This window comes from Barbus barbus (genome assembly GCF_936440315.1).
Source record: "Barbus barbus genome assembly, chromosome: 41".
Lineage (NCBI taxonomy): Eukaryota > Metazoa > Chordata > Actinopteri > Cypriniformes > Cyprinidae > Barbus > Barbus barbus.
Window position 1 is genome coordinate 21,373,406 of NC_136719.1, and position 25,124 is coordinate 21,398,529.

The 25,124-nt window shown below is 37.6% G+C and overlaps 3 protein-coding genes across 11 annotated transcripts; 2 read left to right on the top strand and 1 right to left on the bottom strand.

Moving 5' to 3' along the window:
• Positions 1 to 239: 239 nt before the first annotated feature.
• Positions 240 to 4,023, top strand: LOC306860890 (heterogeneous nuclear ribonucleoprotein A1-like). 8 transcript variants are annotated; one of them, XR_013783428.1, is made up of 12 exons: positions 240 to 312; positions 814 to 933; positions 1,064 to 1,210; positions 1,298 to 1,508; positions 1,599 to 1,691; positions 1,780 to 1,902; positions 1,988 to 2,059; positions 2,143 to 2,325; positions 2,422 to 2,568; positions 2,656 to 2,727; positions 3,793 to 3,864; positions 3,939 to 4,018. XR_013783428.1 is itself a non-coding variant. In XM_079402897.1 (11 exons), the coding sequence occupies exons 1-10, from the start codon at positions 301 to 303 to the stop codon at positions 2,715 to 2,717; spliced, it is 1,170 nt and encodes a 389-aa protein (XP_079259023.1). In that variant the 5' UTR covers positions 240 to 300; the 3' UTR covers positions 2,718 to 2,727; positions 3,793 to 4,023. The 8 variants fall into 8 exon arrangements, 6 of the variants coding, with proteins under 6 accessions (XP_079259023.1, XP_079259026.1, XP_079259022.1 ...); XR_013783429.1 differs by having other exon boundaries at positions 2,143 to 2,322; XM_079402897.1 differs by having other exon boundaries at positions 3,793 to 4,023.
• On the bottom strand, positions 3,325 to 8,638 carry LOC306860887 (transcription factor NF-E2 45 kDa subunit-like). The gene is made up of 4 exons (XM_079402890.1): positions 8,445 to 8,638; positions 6,560 to 6,638; positions 6,120 to 6,257; positions 3,325 to 5,613 (listed from the first exon to the last, which is right to left on the bottom strand). Exons 2-4 carry the CDS (start codon positions 6,605 to 6,607, stop codon positions 4,381 to 4,383), a joined length of 1,419 nt encoding a protein of 472 aa, XP_079259016.1. The 5' UTR covers positions 6,608 to 6,638; positions 8,445 to 8,638; the 3' UTR covers positions 3,325 to 4,380.
• Positions 8,639 to 16,147: 7,509 nt separating this feature from the next.
• Positions 16,148 to 24,065, top strand: LOC306860905 (coatomer subunit zeta-1-like). 2 transcript variants are annotated; one of them, XM_079402919.1, is made up of 9 exons: positions 16,148 to 16,210; positions 16,507 to 16,575; positions 17,470 to 17,551; positions 17,631 to 17,722; positions 17,807 to 17,862; positions 17,935 to 18,012; positions 21,601 to 21,652; positions 21,878 to 21,916; positions 23,593 to 24,065. In XM_079402919.1, exons 1-9 carry the CDS (start codon positions 16,193 to 16,195, stop codon positions 23,638 to 23,640), a joined length of 534 nt encoding a protein of 177 aa, XP_079259045.1. In that variant the 5' UTR covers positions 16,148 to 16,192; the 3' UTR covers positions 23,641 to 24,065. The 2 variants fall into 2 exon arrangements, 1 of the variants encoding a protein (XP_079259045.1); XR_013783432.1 differs by lacking the exon at positions 23,593 to 24,065 and adding an exon at positions 22,293 to 22,392 and having other exon boundaries at positions 16,152 to 16,210; positions 21,878 to 22,182.
• Positions 24,066 to 25,124: the final 1,059 nt, after the last annotated feature.

Consider the following 25,124-nt stretch of genomic DNA (forward strand, 5'->3'; position numbering starts at 1 on the left):
TATCTTTTAATACGTATTTTAAATAGTTTTTACAAAAAAAATATATATATACTGTTTTTTTAAATGTATGAGAAAGATTTGTAAACGCCCTAACCTCTGTTCCAGGGATTGACTTGGGTCTCAGCCAATCAGGTTTCGTCAAAACGCAAAACAAACGCGTTAGCGGGAAGCGTAGCCAATCGCCGTCTGCAGTGGGAGGGGCCTGTACTTGCCCGAGCTATTTATGGTATCTCCCCCCCAGTTCTCTGTGTGTCTCATTGACAAGCGTGTGGCGCAGCACGGACAGAAATAGTCGGTAGGATGTCTAAAGAGGTAGGTTGACTTTAATAATGTAGCTAGTTTTGTTTTTATGAAAAACGGTTTAAGCTATGTAGTTTTAATGTTTTGAGTGTTTTTCGCTTTAATGCGGATCTCGTTCGTGGCTCTTTGTTAATGTAAATAGCGTGTTCGGCCGCCATTTTAACTCTTGTTCTGTGCACACATAGGCCGCGTGTTTGCATCGAAGGTCGTATTCTTGAAAATCGTAGTTTCTTTGTTTTAATTTCTCACCGGCTACATGTGTGATGTTTACATCAATTTATAATCGCTGTTGTTTTACTGAAACTGAGGTAGTGTTTATAAATGGGCTGTATCGTGCGGCACCAACATGGCGGAGGTGTTATATCACCCCCCCTCCCTCCCCAAATGGAGTCTGTTACCTCAAGGATTAATGACGCTTTGCGCAGGAATAAATTTAGTTTAATATTCGCTGCAGAGTAATTCACACGACGCACTCAATTTCAGTGTTATTGAGCTATCTTGGGTTATTTTCAGGGCCAACCACGTGAGCCGGAGCAGCTGCGGAAGCTCTTCATTGGAGGCCTCAGCTTTGAAACCACAGACGATAGTTTGCGGGCGCATTTCGAACAATGGGGTGCATTGACTGATTGTGTGGTAAGTTCCTTCTGTATTATCTACAGCGATATACAATCTGGATCGTGTCTTTGCATAATCTAACACCAAGTATTGTGATTTAGGGTATGGTGATGACCAATAGGCGTTTTAACCCTTATGCTTGTTGTAGGTGATGAAAGATCCAAACACCAAACGCTCCAGGGGCTTTGGGTTTGTCACTTATTCCAATGTGTCTGAAGTTGATGCCTCTATGGAAGCACGGCCCCACAAGGTCGATGGTAGGCTGGTGGAGCCCAAACGAGCTGTGTCTCGAGAGGTGAGGTTTAACACACTGAGCTGTTGTAAAGAAATGCTTTATAAGGATATGTATGAATGCAAATGCATAATTGCGTCTCGGTTTTAGGACTCCAATAAGCCATTTGCTCACACAACTGTGAAGAAGATCTTTGTTGGTGGCATTAAGGATGACACTGAGGAGAACCATCTTCGTGACTACTTCGACCAGTTTGGCAAACTTGAGGCCATTGAGATAATGGTTGACCACAAGACCGGAAACAAAAGAGGCTTTGCCTTTGTTACGTTCGATGACCATGACGCCGTTGATCGTATCGTCAGTAAGTGCTTCTGTTCAAGTGTCATTATTAGTGTCTTAATATTGTTGGTCTTTTTATTAGAAATATTTATGCTGATATCTTCCCTCTCAGTTCAAAAATACCACACTGTGAATGGCCACAACTGTGAAGTCAGAAAAGCTCTGTCTAAACAAGAGATGCAAAACACTGGCATGAACATGAGGGGTAAGTTGGTGTTCAATGTTGTTTTTTTTTTTGTTTTTTTTATGTACTTGGATGTATTAAATGGATCTTTTTAAAACAAAATCTGTAGGCCGTGGTGGTGGTGGAGGAGGAGGTGGTGGTGGAAACTTCAACCGATATGGCAACAATGGCGGCTACAACAATGACTTTGGAGGCGGTGGTGGCGGCAACCGCGATGGATATTTTGACAGAGGTACATGTCTAAGTGGCTGAAGTGTTTTGAATGACGAATGTAATTTTTGGTATGGGCTTAAAGCAATTTTCACAATCCTTTTCAGGAGGTAGAAGTGGTGGAGGTGGCAGCGGTTATGGAGGCGACTGCTACAACAACGGATTTGGCGGCGGAGATGGTATGCAGTGGTTTCTTGGTTCTTTGAAAGTAAAATGTTTTGATTGTTAATGTTAAGGAATTTGTTCCTGTTGCTTTCTCCAGGTAATTATGGTGGCGGCCCTGGTAACTATAGTGGAAACCGTGGCTATGGAGGAGGCAGTGGTGGAGGAGGACATGGTTATGGCAACCAGGGTGGCGGTTATGGTGGTGGTGGCAGCAGCAACAGCAGCGGCGGCGGTGGCTATAATGACAACTACAACAACGGCAATGGAAACTTTGGAGGTGGTGAGCAGATACCAGTCTGAATTCTGAACTTCCATACATGTAACTTTAAGAACTGTCAGCAGTAACCAGGTGTATGTGGTTTTTAAATGTGAATAGGCAACTTTGGAGGTAGTGGTGGTGGTGGTGGAGGAGGCGGTGGTAACTACAGCGACTTTGGCAGCTATAACAACCAGCAGTCCAACTATGGTCCCATGAAAGGGAACTTTGGAGGTGGCGGAGGAAGAAACAGTGGCCCGTATGGTGGTGAGTTTTTCATAATGGCCTTTTGGGTGAAGTCACCTTGTATAAATGATTTGAATCTTAAATGATATCCCTTTATTTTTTTTTTAGGTGGCTATGGTGGTGGCTCTGGTGGTGGATATGGAGGCAGCTCTGGTGGCAGACGGTTTTAAGCTCAGAAAGGTTGGTCTCAAATTCTTTTGACTATAAATTGACTTGCAGGTTTACAGGTTAACAATCCCAATACGTTAGTCTTGGACTGAATACTCATTGCTATACTGTAACCTTGCTGTACATCTGGTGTAGAAACCACAAACCTCAGGTAGTGTGCAGCTTAACATGTGTTGTTCATATTATTCAACAGGACTGAGTGCTTTAGGAGAGGAGAGCGAGAGAAGTGACAGGGCAGATGCAGGTTTACATCCCTAGATCTGCTCAGCCAAACAGGTGTGGCAGATTTACAGCTGCCACCAGAAGAAGTGTACAGTAGCGCTATCATGCGTGGGACATCATGAATTTGTCATCATGCAGACTTATTTTATATTGTCTATGGAAAAGCATTCCAATGAGGTTTTATGTAGAACTACTTTCAGTCTCTATGGTTTTGATTTTTATGTAACCAATCAAGGTGAAATAAAACATCCTTTTTGTTTTTTAAAAACATGTGCGTTTTAGTCATGTTTTCTGTGGGTTTTAGTGTAGTACACTTGAACTTAATGGGAGCTTCTATGAGCCTTTTTAGCAGAAGGTAAACTCAAGACTGTCGTCTGGCTCTTTAAAAAAAAAAAAAAAAAAAGGAACCTGTTCTCTTAAGGAAATGTAAATGAAATGGTCAACTGGTTCAAAAAGCACAGGCTGTTTAATGCTAGTGCTTAGCGTAGTGTGGTTGCATATCAGTCTAGCCATGGGAGCAGGCTGAGAAAGGAGTAGCAAGATCATCGCCCTGTGAAGAAGCAAAGAGCAGGGAGTACAGGGCGCCACTCAAAGACTAGCAGGCAGCGCTTTTATAACTCCTGTAGGTAAGAACAGACTTCTCCACTACCGCTGGTAACTAAAACATTTTATTAACACAAGCTATACAGTTAATGTGAACTTCCCATTCAGTGTTGTGTATATTACAAGGAAGTAACTGCAGTCAGCATAGTTTGGTGCACAAGATTTTGTAGAACTTAAACCCTTTTTAATGCATGCCCACTTGTTTTTTCATGTGCTATATTTAACGTGCTGACTGTTAATCTTGCTTTTCAGGATCTGATGTGTGAAATCATCTCTTGAAATGAAAAGACATTTGTCTTGTCTAAACTGGTGAAATGATAAAAGGTACTTGCTCTTGTAATGCAGTATTTTTCTCTTGTTTGCAATATTCTAAACCTCAAACTTGTTCTCTTTTCTAGGACCAAAATGCAGCTGAAGAGATTATATTTTTATTACCGGTGTTTGTTTTGTTTTTTTACCTTTTTTAATAAAACTTTTAATGCTACAAATGATTTGTTTCTTGTGTAGAACACATCTACTTAAAGCATGTGTATGTAGGACATAATACTGATTCTAGGTTTTAGACCAATGTTTTAATGTACAAAAGTGTTAACACAACACTTGCAGCATAGTTCATAAATTTGAAGTCTTAATCTTAAAAGCTCTTTATAATTTAGTTATACGTATTTTGTAGTTCTGTCCTAAACATCTTTGGCTAAAAATTACTATTTGAGTGATTGTAAGAAATTAAAGTCTTTGTTCATGACAAGTGACTTGACGTAATTGGTCTAAAGTGTAGGAACCTCATGAATTTAGTTGTCCATCTGTGGGTGATTTACACTTCTCAAAACAAACATCAGTTCATTCACCCTCCAGTACTGTATTCCGTGGCACCAAGTAAATGTTGCCATCATTAGTTTGTTGAAGTGAATAATCATCAGCTGAATAAGGGTGTCCCTCCTCATCACGTAGTTGTGAAAACACTTGGGTGTAAAGATCTGAGAGCCGACATTTGATAATGTCTAGGTTTTGCTGAAACTCCAGTCTCTCTCTGGTTAAATGTTCTCTTTGGGCTCTAAGCTGTCCCAACTCGTTTTCTAAATGCACAATATTATCCAACTTCCGCTTGCGGCAGTTCTGAGCTGCAACTTTGTTCTTGCCTCGTCTGCGAATGTCCCTCACGAGTGCCATCTGAGCATCGCTCAGGGTGAATTGGGTCAAGAGCTCATTGAAATCATCCACTGGTAGGTTCACAATCCTGTCCAGCGGAAATGGGATTTTGAGAGAGAGGGCTCGCCGCTCATCTCTGCTCAGGGGTATGGGAACGCTGCTCGATTTTGGTTTTGGGTACATGGATTGATATGAACCCAGTCTTGTTAAACCTGAGCTGTTTAGTTGTAGGTCATGCAGGGCTGTGGGTAAAACCGGTTGCTTCACTGATGCAATTGGTTGGTAAATCTGCTGGTTGATCGGTTGCATATTTGTGCTTGTGGGAAAAGAAGTTCCAGGGTATGAACTGTAGGACTGCTGGTAGTCAACAGACCCGAGCAGACTCTGCCGCATGTGACACGGTTCCCCAATACTTTCGCTTTCGGCGTAGCCCATTGTACCATCTACAGGTAAGTACGAAAGTACTCCATGCACCGCATTCTCAGGAGAGGCAAGCGGTGGGCTAGAACCAAGCGACAAGCCAGAATCTGACTCACGATCATCTGCACAAGCCTGTTTGATTTGTCCTGTGCAATGAAGGTTGATAACGCCATCTTTTGCAATACCATGACTGCGTGTTGTCATGTTCATGTGCTCCAAAAGACTCATGAGAGGAGGATGAAGAGCTTGCGTATTCGCAAGCATTCTGGAGGAACCAGGGACAGGGAGGCTGTAGTGCATATCCATGTGTGGGTTTAAACGCTGATAGGGTGGCATCATTTCAGGGTATGTATTTTCATAAACAGTAGCAGGATGGGCATCGCAAGTGGCTGGAATGGATTCTGACTGTGGTTGACTCATCCCGAACCCCCCTTGAGAAACTATGGGCTCCATGGACAGGTATGGAATAGCTTCAAAGGGATTCTCATTGGGTACCTCAAACTCCTGTGAAAAAAATTATATTTTAATAAGAATTTCCAGTTGGAGGTAATTCAAATCTCTTTTACAATAAAACGCGAGTAAAGTGAAGGTTTGCAGTTGATTTGTGCTGCAGAGGAGGGTTGTATTCAGTCATCTGCTCAGGACCAGCCCACCTGGGTGAATGTGCCACCCGTAGCTTATGCAGGTCTTACTTAGGAGCGCTCAGGTTTCATGTCGAAACAGATGGTCATTGTGCTATGCAGGGGGCTGTCGGCAATATACAGCACTCACCCTCTTTCTCTGTCTGCCTTTATCCTCGCATCACTCAATTGGCCCATTGTTGCAGATCGTAGCTCAATGTGTGTGTTTACAGGGGATTCAGCATTAGAAAAATGTTATAAGGCCACCATTTCATTAAGACTGTAAAATGACTGGCTGTCTCCTACCATAAAATAATCAGAGGTTTTCTTGAGTTTTGACATTTGTGCATGTAAAAGAGCAAGTTTACTGGGGTGTTCCAGTGTACCGACCTGAAGTTCTGTGATGGCCATCAGTTCCTGCCAGGCCAAGTCCATATCCAAATGCTGGGGGGAACGATGTGCCCGGAATCCAGTGACATTGGTGGACATTGACACCTCCCCATGCAGTCTTCCAGGGTTTGCCAGTCCCTTAAAATTAATATAGTGTATGCAAGAAAAAAAAAAAACATATTATTTTTTTAAGTGTTTTAAGTATACTGTAAAAAAGACCAAATATATCTGTAAAATATGCACTCTCACAATTTTTGTTTTTAAATATTATTCTTTACTGAAAAACAAGTCAAGAAAGGAGTAATTCGGCTTATTAATAATTCATTTTTGTGGGGTACAGAGATTTTACAGCATTTATTAATTCGTTTAAAAAAAAATCTAGGCTTTTCTCACTGGGAAAGCTGAATTATAATATTGTTTTTCGTCATAAAGATACTGACCTCACAGCTGATCCTCAGGGGAAGTACACCGTTGATTGCTGAACACATTCAGGACAGACCCCTGATGCAGTGAATCAGTCTAAAACATTAAAAGAAATCAGTCACTTTTTGTATTTTGTTCAAAGCCAAATGCATTTGTAGCATTAAACATAGAGAGACAAATACACACAAATAATGTAAGCGTTTACATAACGGGTAATACAGGTAATCTGTGACCACATGCCAACAATCTTGGGACCAAATTTAGTCGGACTTGACCACATTTTCATCTACACACCAGTAAACGGAGGATGATGTCAAATCGACATTAACCTTCAGAATATATCTTGTTTGAAACGGTTTCACATTTCCCTTCCCATGTGCTCCAAATGTCATTTTGTGTCACTGGACATGACGTTTCTTTGTGCTGGATTTGTCCTATCAGCTGGCTTTGCAAACAGTAATGTCAACCCTTGATAAGACAATCTTTTGGGAGCCAGCCTGTTCTCCAGTAAACGAAGGCAGGGGCCTAACCACAGACATCACAACGTCAGGAAGACTTTCTCAGCACACTCCCTCATGTCGAAAATAAAATTAATCTATGTGATACTTAATATGCATTAGCAGTCAATCTGGTTACCACTGAGTTTAATTTATTCAGCTATTTCATTGTGTAAAACAAATTAAACTTGTGCCTCATCTGTTGGTTTGCTTTTATTGGTGCTGTATTAGAGCCTTTTTATACACAACAAATGCTTTAAACTTCGATGTTGGGTTCCTGTTTTATTGGATAGATAGTTTGGTACAGTAAAAACTATGCAGCTATAATAACAATAATTTTGCATTTGAATGTCATTATTCTGCTTGCAAATGTATACCGATGAGAAAAACTACGGTTATCTTTTTTTATTCAAATGAACAATTTTATAAAAGAGTGACAATTTTGTACATTTTAGTACAATTTCATATAATTCGAAAGCAATCTTTAGCTAATTGTAAGAATACATAGGCACTGCCTGATGGAAATGTCAGGTACAAGTTTGACAGGACGTGGCTGCAATAATATGTATAACATCTAATGGTTTGGCATTTCATGTGTGGTAAAGTATTTAACAAAACACGTCTTTCCTTTTGTCATACTGAGGATAAAAAACATATATCCTGCCTTTACCGCAGTGTCTAGCTTATTTCCTTTGACTAGTTTCTGAAAAGGGGACAGGGCTGTGGGACCGGCCTCCCAAGATCAGCTGTGGTACTAACGTACCAGTGCACACAAGCCAACAATAAGCAAGAAAGATAAAAAATGTAACTATATTTACCTTAATTCAATAGTCTGCCTCTCTTTTTAAACATTACTCTAAACCATGCATTGCAATATTTGTGATAATCAAAAAGTGACTGCAGTGGGTAGCGTCTAATGAAAAATAAAGATAAGTTTAGACCAAACAAAAGTTTTTAATTTAATTATTTAATTATTTTTTAATTTAATTTTTTTTTTAAAAATGAAACTTTTTAAACAAAATTTACATCTATGAATAAATGTTCATACATGAATAAAATGTTCACATTATAAACCCTTAATATTTTAAGAATTGTTTTTTTTTAAATGGTATGTTTTTAAAATATAATACAACTTTAACACCTTAAAGTTAAAGGGGTATATAATAACTGTCAATTGCTTCTAAAGCAAACATGTTTACACACTCTTTACATTTAATGTGAACACTTAGTTCTTAAAGAGTTTTTATGACTAGAATTATGACTCAAAAACTTGAATGACTAGAATTAGGATTCAAAAATGTCATTTAGAATCGTGAACCAGAATTGTACAATATCTGTCAACAACTGCCATATTTACTGAAGAAACTTCACAACAAATCCTCAAAGATGAAATGACAAACTGTACCTTATTAGCATGTCCTTAAGCACTAAGCTCAGATGAAAAAGTCTTCACAATGTCATATTCGCAATATCCTGAGAGCAGTAACCACTGACCCCTGTGTTGAAGTGCAGAGTGAAAGAGTTTGCTGCATGCTCTTAGTTTTGAACTACAAGTGTGCATGCGCTCAACCTGTCTTTCTCTCTCATTCACCCGTTCTCCCACTCACCCTGTCTGCTTTTGGCTGTCACTCACACAGATGGGATGGGTCTATGGGCGATGCAAGCAGGTTTCCTGTAAAGCACCCACACTTTTTGCCCTCCTAAATGCAACACTTGCATTTTAAAATGTTTAAATTATATTTCCCATGAAAAAAGAGCAAGTGGTTAAGCCACGAATTTATATATACAAAGCTCACGCCTGATACTGTGGACTTCCCAGATCAAATATAGACTCGGACCCTTCAGCTTGTGGTTTAAGGACAAGTTATTCACATCCACAGCTTTGGTGTGTACATGTCCTAAAATCTATCACGAAAAAAAACAATCACACTTCCTTAATAAGAACTATGTGTTTCATAAAGACCCGAGGTGTTCATGTAAAGGAAAGCCACCGTGAGGGATGTGGTTTGAGCGCAGACGCTTCGAGCAGGCGCACCTGGAGTTAAATCTGGGATTGCTTTGCGTAGGAGGGGCTGTTTTCCGACTTGCTTTAGTAGGGATGGAATGTACACCTTCAACAGGTAAGAAAGGCCACATTGTTCCCGTATCTGCCGCTCAACCACAGACAGCGAGCGAAAATAGGGGGGCAGGAGGGTGGAAGAGCGTGTCTTACATTGCAAGTGACCACTCGAGTCTTTGCTGAAGTCCCTTCATAGTCAAACACACATGGGACAATCAGCGCGATTGTTCAGACACAATTGTCAGGTGAGGTAAAAGGATGTGTTTTCCTTGTTCATTTGAAGTGCTTAATTTTATTTAACCGATGCCTTGTCATGTTACACTCATCCTCAATATTACAGCACCTAAGGAGCGTTCAGGTGCATGATGGTCCACAATCATTAGAAACCAATGACTTCTGGTGGAGAAATTGAATTAATAATACAATCTTAAAAAGCTTTCAAAAGGGAGTTTTTGCAGCGATGCCATAGAAGAACCATTTTTGGTTCCCCAAAGAACCCTACAGTGAACAGTTCTTAAAAGAACCATTTTTCTTAGTGTGAAGAACATTTTAAAAATCTAAAGAATCACTATTAGGAACCTTCACTCTTAAAAATGAAGTTCTTTTTTAGCATCCATGAAGAACCTTTAACATCCATGGAATCTTTCCATATCACAAAAGGTTCTTTAAAGTGGAAAACAGTTCTTTGGATTATTGAAATGTTCTTCACACTAATCAAAAATTGTTCTTTTAAGAACTGTTGACTGAAAGCTTCTTCAGGGAACCAAAAATGGTTCTTCAATGGCATTGCTGTAAAAACCTCCTTTTGGAACTCTTATTTTGTTGTGTATGTACAATGGAAAGGTTCCATGGATATTAAAAGTTCATCACTGAGCCATTGATGCCAAAAAAGAACCTTTCTTTTTAAGAGAGATTTTTGGTTCCCCAAAGAACCTTTCAATGATCAGTTCTTAAAAGAACCATTGCTCTCTTAGTGTGAAGAATATTATAATAATCAATAAACCAAAGTTTAATGGATGTTAAAGGTTCTTCATGGCACCATCAATGTCATTTTAAGAGTGTAGAATATTAATTTTTGGTTCCCCAAAGAACATTTTTATTCTTAGTCTAAACATTTTTTTAAAAATCTAAAGAACCTATTTCCACTGAATGAAGAATCTTTTGTACAATGACAAGGTTCCATGGATGTTAAAGGTGCTTCATGGAACCATCAAGTGTAATAACACAACAGATGCCCAGTGGCGCGGTTACAAAGTACTAAGAAAGAGTAAGTTATGACTAAAAACTGTTTATCAAAGCTCATGATAGCGGTGTGCCCGTGGTTTTCTAGATACTTGTTTGTGCTCGTCTTTTACGATGCAGTGTTTTCATTCCCACACGTTAATATGTTTGTATGTAAATGCACCATAATGATGGACGTAGGTGGCTGACATCGTCCAAAGAGGTGGGCGCCTGCCAGGAACCAGAGAGACGGGACTTCCCAAGCCTTGATTCCTAGCACCCACCCACCCGACTCAACCACCTACAAACACACACATGAAAACAGCCTGCTATTACATACACCACAATGGTTTGGGATTTGGTGTGTTCCAACCTAAACAGCAGTTCTGACTCTCTCCACACATAGTTCAGGTCATCTAGTCGCTCACACAGTTCTATATCTCACTGGTGTGTAACCTTTTTGTCATTTTCAACTATTTTTTCTTGCCATTCATTGTTTAGTTTAATGTGTTAGCTTGTATTTTTGTATTCATTACACCCTCTGCCACGTTGTGGCCTTGTGATGCTCTTAACCCTATTTGGTTTGACCACAGGAAGTGAAACAGCTCCTTGACACCATCCTGACCCATCCAACTATTCCTATTCTTTCTGCTTCCCATATAGGTAGGAGGAAACTCACAGGATTTGTTTTAGAAGCATCAGAAAATGTTTTTGTTTTTTAACTGAAAACTCAGTGGTTTCTAAAGGAAGTAAGGTCCTCTATAACCCATGTCAATAATTATATATATATATATATATATATATATATATATATAATATATATGTCATTTTTTCAGCAATTGGTCAAAATTGACAGTAAACACATTTAGAATGTTACAAAATATTTATATTTATAAATTATTTTAGAACTTTCTATTCATCGAAGAATCCTGAAAAAAAATGTATCACAGTTTCCACAAAAATATTCAGCAGCACAGATGTTTTCAACATCGATAGCGGTAAGAAATCTTTCTTGAACAAATCAGCATATTAGAATTAAATTACAAAATCTAAATGCAGCCTTGGTGAGCATGGTAAAAAAAAAAAAACAGCTAAACAAACAAATAAATAAACAACCCCAAACTTTTGAACAGTACTGTGTGTATAAATATAAATATAAATACAAACACACATCTATAACTTCTATTTTTTTCTATCAAAAATATCCCAATCAAAGTGTCATTAGCCACACGTAAACATGAGAACACGTTTTCAATTACATGGAAAAACCTCACAAGCTACTTCTGATGAGAGCATGTGTGTCTTTGGTTTGTGGTCCATTGGGAAAATTCATCCAAGCCTGCTGCTGGGATAAGTGGAAAATTTGTGTATGAGTAATCAAGAGTAACGTAATTTCATCCGATGCAAAATCTATATACTATAGCAGCACTAAATTAAATAAATAACATTCTCTTTTACCTCAAATATTGTACATTTTAAATATATGCCTTAATTCAACTTCAGCACAACTACAACAACAGGATTTTGAAATATTTAAGACAAAGAAAAATTAGGATGTAAAATGCAAAAGAATCCACACAATTTCTAGGCCACTTTTGCACACCAAATAAGCAAATTTGTGACATTCACCATGTCAGACTTCCCCGCTTACATTCACTTTTGGACTGTATGGTATATGCTTTATTGTGCAATAGAGGAGGCCGAGTGAACTAAAGTATACAGCGATACTGTACACAGCTCCCCTCAACCACCGTCTCATGCCAGAAACCACAACAGTTAGCATGAGCACCTAGACAAGCCTTTATCAGCGCTCAGCAGAGTTTCCGCCACCCAACATCCCCTTTCCCCGCTCTCCTCTCCTTCTGCAGCCACAGGCTCCAACCACAAGGGCAGCGCTGCACTCACACACCCATAGCCACACTGGGAAACCGACGGGATACAGACACACTGCCATGCTTGACACTCATCACAGGCCAGTGTGATGATGATCATGTCCATCACTGCCCTTCTGATACTGTGTGAAAAAGATGAGTGGACACGTACTTTGCCGTGACTGCACAGATAAAGATGTTATTGTGAAACATGCCTGATTATCTTTTTATCTGAAGCACTATTGAGACACAGTTGCTCTGCGCAATGATACTGTGGGTGCCGGTTCCTCATTTGGAGTTCGGCAGGTGTAACGATTGTTTGGTGACAAATATTCTCCTAAACTGAGTTCTGAGAAGATCAGCTCTGTTGCAAATATTTCCACTGTACATTTGACCAGATGAACAGTAAATTCAGTGCTATTTCAGGAGAACTAATAATCATTTATTATATTATTAGCAGTAAGAGAACTAATAATAATTTAGTAATGAATTCATAATAATCAGCTGATGAACACTGCAGGCCATTTGAATGTAATAAAGGCAAAATTACTTAAAGCAAGTACAGCATGCTCTAATCTACTGTAAACACACCCATATGAAATACTTCACATACAGACAGCCTAATATATAAATGGGTCAAAGACAAAAGTTTTTTTCAAGAATCAAAACAATAAAGATTTAATACAGATTTAAATTTGTACATAAGAGTGTGTCATGTTTAATTATTTTTTTCTGAGCAAAACATTAAGACTCATAGATTTTTACCATGATTTACAGACAATAATGTCACTCAGTGTAACAATGGCTTGAATACTAAAATGTATTGAAAGGCATATTTAAAACAAGAATAATTAGATGACATTTATAGACCCTATTTAAGTGTAGTGTAGCCCGCAAAAACTAATTAATTGTATTTTTTTCTTTGCCACTATCCTTGAAATCACTAAATTGTACTTATTTGTCAGCAAGAAGTTTTAAATCTTTTAAAATATAATAGAATTTAGTACAATCACTTGTTCTTTTATATATTTTAGTAAGTACAGGTCAGAATAAGTATGTTATTTTTATTTTACATTTTCCATAAATTTTCCCCCCAGGATTTTTTTGAACTACCAACATTTTCTAACTGTATATATGTATATATACAGCATTGGGAGTAATGCATTACAAGTAATGAGTGATAAGTAATCAGATTACTTGATGCAATAACTAGTAAAGTAATGCATTACTTTTAAATTTACAAAAAAAAAAAAATCGGAGCTACTTTTTCAAATAAGTAACACAAGCTCATTTATTTACTGACACCTCTCCTGTCCCGTGTTGAGAGAAGTCGCGAGGGAGGTGCAGAGGTACTTCCTTCAGGCTGAAGCTTGTGAATTTCACTTTTGGTGTGAAAGGGCCTTTACAGTTGCCACAAATATAACCTTTAAGGTTTTTTTTGTTGTTGTTGTTATTAAAAAACAAATAAGTAGACCCAGCTCAGGTGACAAAAAGTAACGTAAAAGTAACCATAAAAAGTAATGCAATTAGTTACTTTTTTATGGAGTAACACAATACTGTAATTGCCAAACTTTAGTACACATAGTAAATAAGGAAAATTATAATATGAAATACCCCCCCCCCCCCCCCCCCCCCAAAAAAAAAATCTTGTTCTGTGAGCAGCATTATGAAGTAAAATTCTCATGCTCTGGGTGACATTATAACCATAACTGAAAAAAAGTAGCCTGCACCAAGGAAGCACATACTGTATCCTCTTTGATATATCATAGGGTAATTTCGAAATGCTCTTCGTGGTAAAGTTGTGAAAACCCAGTGTTTCATTGTGAAACTCCCTTGTGAGCCTCCTTACTAGAAGCATATAAAGAATACTAACTATTCTTTGTCCTCTTTGCACCGAGACTCATTTGGGATACAAAATTAAATGCAGTCAACATGCTCAGCATTGTATTGTGAGATTTACTTACAAATTAGCCCACCACAGCTCTGTAGATTAAACTGTTTCTGATGTCAGTGTAGCTGCTGAAGTAAAGCTCTGTGAGCCATGTGCAGGGAAAACCCCTGTTAGGATTAGTTTTCACAGTGGTGCTTCCCAGAAAAAGTGACCAGTGTAATTATGATGCCCAGTTGTAGGAGGATCTCTTAAATTATCGCAGGAAAAAAAAAACAAAAACAGGACAGGCTGGAATCATATGCATTATTTGAGGAGGACTTGTGTCATTGAGGCCAGTGTGTCATTCACGGAAGGCAAACAGATTCCAAACCCAATCAGTTCAGAATCAGGATCTGAATCACTCATTATCTTTGACTAAGCGTCTGTTCATGAGAGCCAGAGGTTTACTTCAGGTTAGAACTACTGCTCAGATTTTTGACTTTATAGTGAATCACCTTTAGTAATGCTACTTTGAAACACTATGTAAATATTTTTTTATATATATATATAAATTTCAAGTAAAGAGGCCTAATAAGTTGTTAATAATCAGTTAAATTCAGATGAAAATAGGCTCCAAAGGTGAGGAAGTGTTAGGAGAAAATACAATGATTTATGTCCTTGTTAGTAGATAAAAATGTATAGATACAATTCAGACAAAATACTGGATGCTTGATCATACAGAAAAAGAATCACACAACTGAAATGAGTTTTCAATGTTCATGACTGTTTATTTTTCCGCTATTTAATAGTCGTCTGCTAAATGTATAAATGTAAAGTTATTTTCTACCTGTAATAACATAGGCTATATACATTAACTAAATGGCCTCAGAGTATATCTAACTCTGTTTTATTTTTATATTTATACTTTAGCCTAGGCCTATATATGTGTCATATTGCATGTTTGTACGCCACACCAGCAAATGTTTAATAAATAAAATGGTTATGGTTCACCAGGCTGTGTCTCAAACAATGAAACTATCAAGCATCAACATCAATATTGCTTCAACATATAAGTTAATAAATATCAGATGCTTTTTGATTCTGCACTGGTGTAAGGAGAATTTCACCTTTTTAACATTAGTTAGTGTGTAATGTTTATGATGTTAGAGCATAAACAACGTCTGCAAAGTTACGATGCTCAAAGTTCAATGCAAAGTGAGATATCTTCTTTTAAAGAAATTGCTATTTAAGGACTCCAAAATCAACCACCCCTTTAGTAAGGACATTTAGTCCATAACTTCTGTCTTTGAGCCTGTTTTGCATGGGTTTAAAGTTATTAAATATGTATGATGAAATATAACTATATACTGTAAATTTAATATTAAATACATATGTGACCCTGGACCACAAAACCAGTCATAAGTAGCACGGGTATATTTGTAGCTATAGACAACTATATAGTTTGGGTCAAAATGATAGATTTTTCTTTTATGCCAAAAACCATTAGGATATTAAGTAAAGATCATGTTCCATGAAGATATTTTGTAAATATCCTACAGTAAATACATCAAAACTTAATTTTTGATTAGTAATATAAATAGCTAAGAATGTGAAATGCGATTTTCTCAATATTTAGATTTTTTTGCACCTTCAGATTCCAGATTTTCAAATAGGCCTAGTTGTATCTCGGCCAAATATTGTCCGATCCTAACAAACCATACATCAATGGAAAGCTTATTTATTCAGCTTTCAGATGATGTATAAATCTCAATTTTTTTAAAAAAATGACCCTTATGACTTTTGTGGTCCAGGGTCCCATATTGCATTATATTTGTGAGGACATTTACAAACATTTATTTGGCTCTCATAAGTAGCTAAATCTGAACACACACACACTTTTTTGGTTTACTATACTTGTGGGGAGTCTCCATAGACATATTGGCTTTTGCTACTGTACACCAGCCTTACACGTAACCTACCCCTCACAGAAAACCTGCATTTTTACATTCTCAAAAAAAAACAACAAAAAAAAACACATTATGCATGATGAGCCCGCCCCTCAACTTCCGCTCAGTTTTGCCCTTTTACCTTATGTCGTAAGCGGAAGTGCACATACATCTCTACAGTACAAGATGGATACGCTAATATTGGTAATATGATTTATTCTTTGCATGTCCAATATTTGCATTTAAAGTGCAAAACATCCGCTAGCAGTTAAATCCGCTGTTTCCACTTCAGATAGTAACGTTACTTCCGAGTTTAGCAATAACGTGCATATGTATTATATACCAAAAGGTAAAGATTAGTATACTGTTACAGGGAAATATTAAGTTTAATATTCAGCTGATGGGCATTTGCATGTCTGCTCTACCTGTGCCCTGGTCACCTGATTGTTTTGACTGTAATTCATTGGGGATGTGTCATGGTTGTGTGTGTGCTGTGACAGGAGCCCTCTCTGTACACTGTTAAAGCTGTTCTGATCATGGACAATGATGGAGAGAGACTGTATGCGAAGGTGAGATCATCACATGAACATCAGGGTCACGATCAGATCTGAACTGATGAACAGGGAGGATTCATTTAATTAACCCTGTCTAGTCAGACAAAATAAATAAAGTTTGTTTTATGTTTTGTATTATATTTGATAAATCAGGCTCATATAATTTGATATCGTGAGAATAAGGAGCTCACACTTAAAGAGAAAACACCTCAGTTTTACCCAAACTGAGAAAATCTTGTATATCAATGAGACTACTTGTGTAAAATGCTTATAAATGCGAGTTGTCATTCTATATTTCCCAATAATATGTCTAGTAAGATATTTAAATGCTTAGTTTTAAAATTAATTGTGGGAGAAAAACATATAATGCAATGCAATACAATGATGATTGAGAGATAATATTCATCAAAAGCTTTATGTATCACATTTTAACAAGTTTTCTTGCATGGATAATCAAGTAAGCCTAAGTGGCTTCAGTCCAGTAGATGCTCATCTTAACATTATAAAAGTTATTCCCATTTACTTTATAAAACAAATAGACACTTGTAGCACAACCTGAACGGGGGGCATTTCTAGAGTTATATTTAAAGGCCTTTTGTTAAAAAAGTCTAATCTATAGAAGTTTTTAGCAAAGATTTGAACATGTTAATCATTTAGAGGCCTTAGAAATTCATGTTTCAAATATGATACAGCCGGTTTTATAGAATTAAACCTGAAAGTAAACTTAAGTTTATTTGTCATTTACTCACCTTTGTTATTCAGAACCCATATAACATGTTTTTTAACCATGCAGTCTGTCCTTGGAAACATTAACAGCTAGCTTTTTGTTTGCATAAGGTGTATGGATGAGTTTTATTAGCTCTTTGTTTGTCTTAAATGTGTCACTGTGTTGTTGTGTTCATGTTTCAGTATTATGACGACACGTATCCCACGGTGAAAGAGCAGAAAGCCTTTGAGAAGAACATCTTCAACAAGACACACAGAACAGACAGTAAGTGATTCTGTCACTGGCCGTGTTGTGTTCGCGAACATAAAGTCATGTGGATTCATCCTTCCTCTCTTTGACACAGGTGAAATAGCATTGCTGGAGGGTCTAACGGTTGTGTACAAGAGCAATATTGATCTATATTTCTATGTCATCGGCAGCTCCCATGAAAATGAGGTAATGCTTTACACTTGATCCAGGATTGTATCTTTTCGTCAAACCATGAGAATCTCATAAGTGTTATTGTCTTTTCTCCAACAGTTGATGCTTATGTCAGTGTTGAATTGTCTCTTTGATTCCCTGAGCCAAATGTTGAGGTAGGAAAGAATGGTCTCTATCAGCTAATCCGCTAATGACAGTTTGATCTTGACTGATTTCTTCTTATTAAGAAAAAACGTGGAAAAGAGAGCCCTGCTTGAAAATATGGAGGGTCTTTTCCTGGCCGTTGATGAGATTGTTGATGGAGGGTAAGTCAAAATTAATGTATTCAAACAGAAGTAAACCATTTTGTTACATAGAGATCTTGTAGATGGTGCTGTTTATACACTACCATTCAAAGGTTTGATGAGATTGTTGACAAAGATTTTTTGTTTTTGAAAGATGCCTCTTTGAGGTTCATGCTCATCAAGGTTGCATTCAATTGATCAGAAATACAGTAATATTGTCAAATATTATTACAATTGAAATTACGTGTAATATATTTTAAAGTTTAATTTATTCCTTTGATCAAAGTTTAATTTTCAGGATCATTAATCCAGTTTTCAGCGTCACATGATCCTTCAGAAATCATTCTACTGCTGATTTGCTGCTCAAGAAACATTTCTAATTATTATCAGTGTTGAGAATACTTGTGCTGCTAAATATTTTTGTGGAAAATGTATACAGTGGGGTAAATAAGTATTTGATACACTGCCAATTCTTCAAGTTTTCCCACTTACAAAGAATGGAGAGATCTGTAATTTTCATCATAGGTACACCTCAACTGTGAGAGACAGAATATAAAAAAAAATTCTGAAAATCACATTGTATGATTTTTGAACAATTAATTTCCATCTTATTGCATGAAATAAGTATTTGATACAATATAACTTAATATTTGGTACAGAAACCTTTGTTTACAGAGGTCAGACGTTTCCTGTAGTTCTTGACCAGGTTTGCACACACTGCAGCAGGGATTTTGGCCCACTCCTCCATACAGGTCTTCTCCAGATCTTTCAGGTTTTGGGGCTGTCGCTGGGCAACACAGAGTTTCAGCTCCCTCCATAGATTTTCTATTGGGTTCAGGCCTGGAGACTGGCTAGGCCACTCCAGGACCTTGAAATGCTTCTTACGGAGCCACTCCTTAGTTGCCCTTGCTGTGTGTTTGGGGTCATTGTCATGCTGGAAGACCCAGCCACGACCCATCTTCAATGCTCTTACTGAGGGAAGGAGGTTGTTGCCCAAAATCTCCCGATACATGACCCCATCCATCCTCCCCTCAATACGGTGCAGTCGTCCTTACCCCTTTACAGAAAAGCACCCCCAAAGCATGATGTTTCCACCCCCATGCTTCACAGTTGGGATGGTGTACTCATCCTTGGGTTGGGATTGTACTCATCCTCCTTCCTCCAAACACGGCGAGTGGAGTTTATACCAAAAAGTTATATTTTGGTCTCATCTGACCACATGACCTTCTCCCATGCCTCCTCTGGATCATCCAGATGGTCTTTGGCAAACTTCAGACGGGCCTGGACATGTGCTGGCTTGAGCAGAGGGACCTTGCGCGCGCTGCAGGATTTTAATCCATGATGGTGTAATCCAATATTAAAGCAATTTTGTGTGCATTTTTATATATATATACAGGTCCTTCTCAAAAAATTAGCATATTGTGATAAAGTTCATTATTTTCTGTAATGTACTGATAAACATTAGACTTTCATATATTTTAGATTCATTACAACACAACTGAAGTAGTTCAAGCCTTTTATTGTTTTAATATTGATGATTTTGGCATACAGCTCATGAAAACCCAAAATTCCTATCTCAAAAAATTTGCATATTTCATCCGACCAATAAAAGAAAAGTGTTTTTAATACAAAAAAAAGTCAACCTTCAAATAATTATGTTCAGTTATGCACTCAATACTTGGTCGGGAATCCTTTTGCAGAAATGACTGCTTCAATGCGGCGTGGCATGGAGGCAATCAGCCTGTGGCACTGCTGAGGTGTTTTGGAGGCCCAGGATGCTTCGATAGCGGCCTTAAGCTCATCCAGAGTGTTGGGTCTTGCGTCTCTCAACTTTCTCTTCACAATATCCCACAGATTCTCTATGGGGTTCAGGTCAGGAGAGTTGGCAGGCCAATTGAGCACAGTAATACCATGGTCAGTAAACCATTTACCAGTGGTTTTGGCACTGTGAGCAGGTGCCAGGTCGTGCTGAAAAATGAAATCATCTCCATAAAGCTTTTCAGCAGATGGAAGCATGAAGTGCTCCAAAATCTCCTGATAGCTAGCTGCATTGACCCTGCCCTTGATAAAACACAGTGGACCAACACCAGCATCACTGACTGTGGGTACTTGACACTGGACTTCAGGCATTTTGGCATTTCCCTCTCCCCAGTCTTCCTCCAGACTCTGGCACCTTGATTTCCGAATGACATGCAAAATTTGCTTTCATCTGAAAAAAGTACTTTGGACCACTGAGCAACAGTCCAGTGCTGCTTCTCTGTTCAAAAGTGGCTTGACCTGGGGAATGCGGCACCTGTAGCCCATTTCCTGCACACGCCTGTACACGGTGGCTCTGGATGTTTCTACTCCAGACTCAGTCCACTGCTTCCGCAGGTCCCCCAAGGTCTGGAATCGGTCCTTCTCCACAATCTTCCTCAGGGTCCGGTCACCTCTTCTCGTTGTGCTGCGTTTTCTGCCACACTTTTTCCTTCCCACAGACTTCCCACTGAGGTGCCTTGATACAGCACTCTGGGAACAGCCTATTCGTTCAGAAATTTCTTTCTGTGTCTTACGCTCTTGCTTGAGGGTGTCAATGATGGCCTTCTGGACAGCAGTCAGGTCGGCAGTCTTACCCATGATTGCGGTTTTGAGTAATGAACCAGGCTGGGAGTTTTTAAAAGCCTCAGGAATCTTTTGCAGGTGTTTAGAGTTAATTAGTTGATTCAGATGATTAGGTTAATAGCTCGTTTAGAGAACCTTTTCATGATATGCTAATTTTTTGAGATAGGAATTTTGGGTTTTCATGAGCTGTATGCCAAAATCATCAATATTAAAACAATAAACGGCTTGAACTACTTCAGTTGTGTTGTAATGAATCTAAAATATATGAAAGTCTAATGTTTATCAGTACATTACAGAAAATAATGAACTTTATCACAATATGCTAATTTTTTGAGAAGGACCTGTATATATATATATATATATATATATATATTTATTTATTTATTTATTTATTATTTTGTTTTATTTTTATTTTATTTTTTGTAATTAAATCGGGCTTTAGGATGCCCACACAGAATCAACAGCTTAAGAATTACATATATATTCTTATCATTCATAAAATATAAATCAACTGCTCCTTTCATTCATTTATTGAATATTCTGGCAGTTTTGTTAAAGCTTTCAGCTACCAATAAGACTGTAGTATTCTCAGCTCTGTTTAACGCTTTTTATTATGTTTAAATACCCCAGTCCAGTAGCTCAAACAGTAGAGCATGGTGCTAGCGATTCCAAAGGAAATGAATGTAGTAATAAACTAAGTCACTTAGGCTAAAAGCATCTGCCAGATTCCACAGATTCTTTCCTAAAATTATTGCAGAAGCGTCTATAGATTCTTGCTGGACCTAGACATCGGCCATTGAAAACCCACTGCGACCACATAGGTTTGATTCTGTCATATGTTATTTCCTGATCCAGTTCCTCCCTCTTGTCCACATCCTTTGCTGTTTTCTCTGCATTCCCTCTATCAACAAAATTGGCCAAAAAGCATTTTCGAAAACAGAAATGAGTCTAAAAATCACATTGCCTTGGTTGCAGCACTGATCTCTCATTAATTGTCTTGTTTTACAGTGTGATCCTGGAGAGCGACCCACAGCAGGTGGTTCACCGTGTCGCTCTGAGGGTAACTACTTCCTGTTCTCCTCTATTGACTTTCATGATGCTGTTGTAAATGTTAATCTGCTTAGTATTTGCTGGCTCTGCTTCATCTCATGTGCTCTGACACCACTGATGAGCATTATGGTCCTGCTAGGCAGCTATTAAATTTGATTTCCAATGATCTTGCATGTGTGAGACAGTAAGCAAGCCAGCAAACCTAAAGTCATCTCCCGCTCTCATGTCATTTCAGGGCGATGACATGCCTCTGACAGAACAGACAGTCACTCAGGTGAGAGCAGTCGACGCACTTCCTTCAGCGACACCTGTCGCCATCACGGCTCTTATGTTTTATAGTGACTCTGAGATTTACCCATGATTCATTCAGAATATGAGTCCGTGGTGGTCTGGTTTCACAGCTCCCACATTAAGAATGTTTCATCGTGCCACCGCTAACCCGGCTTTCTTGGTTCCCCGCGTGTGTCTGCTGCATGTAAACATGATGGCTAATTATTGGCGGCTGTCTGCCAGCGATGGCTCCCTGTGGCTGCCGTACTCGTGAGTGCGGACTGATTAATGTTCTCATTTAAGAGGCCCTGCGACAGGCTGCCTGTATGCGTTTCGTGTCTGTGATTAATGGCTGTCTCCTCGTCTTCCCCGCTATACAGTTCCTCGCCTCGTGCAAATTAAGATGATGAATTAATTCCTGGATGTTTTGCTGCACCTGCATTACTCGATTACAGGGTTCCCTTCAATGTTAGCGCCTTCGTATGATGGGTTTGGGTTTTGCTTATTCACTTCTGTAGTTTCTTTTTTAGATAAAATAGTATTCGTAAGTTTGTCAGATAGTTTTTTTGAAAGAAACAAAATGAATACCTCAAGCATTAAATTGATCAAAAGTGACAGGAAGGACATTTATATTACAAAATATTTCTATTTTAAATAAATGCTGTTCTTTTTAACTCTCTATTCATCACATAATTCGTAATAATATTACAAAATATTAGGCAGCACAACTGTTTTCAACATTGATAAAAATAATTGTTTCTTGAGCAGTAAATCAGTATATTATAATGACTTCTGAAGGATCATGTGACACTGAAGACTGGAGTAATGATGCTGAAAATTCAGCTTTGCATCCCAGGAATAAATGACATTTTAACATATATTGAAATAGAAAACAGTTATTTTAAATACTCTTAAAAAAAACACTTTTTACAGTATTTTAGATCAAATAAATGCAACCTTGGTTAGCATAAGAGACTCAAAGAAAAAAAATGTGCTGCATACATTTGAACGATTTCCCCTTTTTTGAGTTTGAAATGTGCTAATAGTTTGCCTTGATTTGTTCTCAGCATTTTTAAAACCATAAAGCAGCATCCTGATGAATGCATGTCTTTTAAGAAAAATGATGGCATTAATGAGTCAAGAACACAAACACGTTAAAATTCAATTACCTGTTTTAGCTTTGGAGACAAGTGAGGTTTTTTGGGAGTGGTTTGGTCTATCCGTCCTCACTGAGTGATTGGATTTACTGAAGAGGAACACAAAACACTTCAAATAAATGATTCTGAGGATGGCAATTCATTCTAATTAACTGTGACTAATTATTTGGCATTGCCTAATTTAAAACATCAAGTTTTAATAAATTGGCAGAACTCACTTTCATATATTCCTTCATAAGATTCTAATGACACCTCAAATTAATTATAACATCCATTATAAGTGGATTTAAAGAAGCACCCAGTAATGTTTCTTCCACTTAATATTTGACATCCAAAAAACTAATAGTACGAATGACATTAGATTCTAGTTCTATTCTACTTTTTTTTTTATATCACATTATATAAACACCTCTCTCTCTCTCTCTCTCTCAAATTATTTAATGCATTTATTACCAATATTGTACTTATTTTTGTAAATAGATGTCTTGGTTCTAACTTTACTGGATGCTTTTGTTTTTTCTAGGTGCTACAGTCGGCTAAGGAGCAGATCAAGTGGTCTCTACTCCGATAGGACACTTTTGGTCCCGTTCCTGAACTGAGACGAGGAGAACAAATATGACTCGACCACTTTTCATCACTACTGTCCTATCTGCCCTTTTTTCCTTGAGTGTTTTCTTGACTGTTAAAGTGTACATTCGTGTTTCTCTCACTCAAAGATAAGACCAAGAACATTTTAAAAGAATGTCAAGGCAGGAGGAAGAAGAAGCTGGAATATTGTCTTGGCGGGACTTTCTTTTTAGGAAAAGTACCGGGGCGTGTTTTTCTTTTTTATCCTATTCCAGTAAGCGCTTGAATATATGGCTAGTTTTGTGAATGATATCACTGTTGTACTGTGAGATTTTCATTACTATTCATGTACATTCCAGTGGTTGATCTTGTTCTCTGTTCTTCCCTCTGACCCTTGTTTTGATTGAAGTAAAGAGACCGTTTCGTTCTAGTTCTGCTGTGGTGTGTTTTCCTCCTTTTGGATACTATTTGGTTTGCAGAGGCGACAGTGACGTTTACTTTTCCAATATTTTGAGGTCACTTTGTTTACTGTTTTGTGTTTTAAGTCAATCATCACTATTACTACTGCTCACATGTAGGGTTAGGGACTCTTTCGACGGGACACTATCCCTAGCAATGTGCTAAAACCATTCAAAACACTAAAAACCACCAACTACATTTTATTATCCTGATTTTGAGTTCTGAATAGGTAAACATGACTCTAGCATCTAGAGTATTAAAAAATTAAATTACATTTTTTTTGTAATTATATACGTAAAGACGAGACATACCATTTTGATGTCCACATCAAAAACTATTTACAAAAGTTATTTTATATACATAAAACGCATGTTAAATTAACATATCTACTTTGTTTCAAATAACTTTTCTGAAAACAAAATATCAGCATGTAAAATAACGCTCCATCGTCATTTAGCATAAGAGATATATTTATGTACAAATGAAACAATATACGTCTTCTGACCTGTACTTTAAATATATAATTTTTATTATAGTTTAAATTATTAAAAAACCTCTTGCTAACAAATGGGTAAAACCTAGTCTTTTTCTGTCATTTAATGATTCTTTTTCTAAATGAGATTTTTTGTTAAACAAAGCCATTTTAGTGGGTGTCTTCAAAGTAAAAATGTATGATAGTCATAATTTCCTAAATAATAAAGAAAATGTAACTAGACACATTCTAATATATGAAAAATATTTAAAGCTGTATTAAACTTATTTTTGATGCTTGAAAACCCCTTTTCATCTTATTGATTCATTATATTTATTAAAAAAATAAAAATATACAAACATATACAGTATATTATATGATTTCCTATTGTAATGCCTGTTTAGTGTTCTATTCTATTCTATTCTATTCTATTCTATTCGATCAGTGACTCAATCAGTGTCAATCCAAGAGCGCCCTCTGCTGGTTTGGGATGAGACACGCAGTCCTGAGGCAGAACTGCACTGAGCATTTACTACACAGCTGTTTTTACTCTATTT

Excerpts from the sequence above, each read along its gene's own strand:
- LOC306860887 (XM_079402890.1), bottom strand. The coding sequence starts at position 6,607 with ATGTGTTCAGCAATCAACGGTGTACTTCCCCTGAGGATCAGCTGTGAG. Across the intron at positions 6,258-6,559 it reads CCCTGAGGATCAGCTGTGAG|GGACTGGCAAACCCTGGAAG; the intron begins GTCAGTATCTTT and ends ATTAATTTTAAG. Across the intron at positions 5,614-6,119 it reads TGGCCATCACAGAACTTCAG|GAGTTTGAGGTACCCAATGA; the intron begins GTCGGTACACTG and ends TTTTTTTCACAG.
- LOC306860905 (XM_079402919.1), top strand. Across the intron at positions 17,552-17,630 it reads CAAGACACACAGAACAGACA|GTGAAATAGCATTGCTGGAG; the intron begins GTAAGTGATTCT and ends TCTTTGACACAG. Across the intron at positions 17,863-17,934 it reads TCCCTGAGCCAAATGTTGAG|AAAAAACGTGGAAAAGAGAG; the intron begins GTAGGAAAGAAT and ends CTTCTTATTAAG.
- LOC306860890 (XM_079402897.1), top strand. Across the intron at positions 1,211-1,297 it reads AACGAGCTGTGTCTCGAGAG|GACTCCAATAAGCCATTTGC; the intron begins GTGAGGTTTAAC and ends TCTCGGTTTTAG. Across the intron at positions 2,060-2,142 it reads CGGATTTGGCGGCGGAGATG|GTAATTATGGTGGCGGCCCT; the intron begins GTATGCAGTGGT and ends TGCTTTCTCCAG.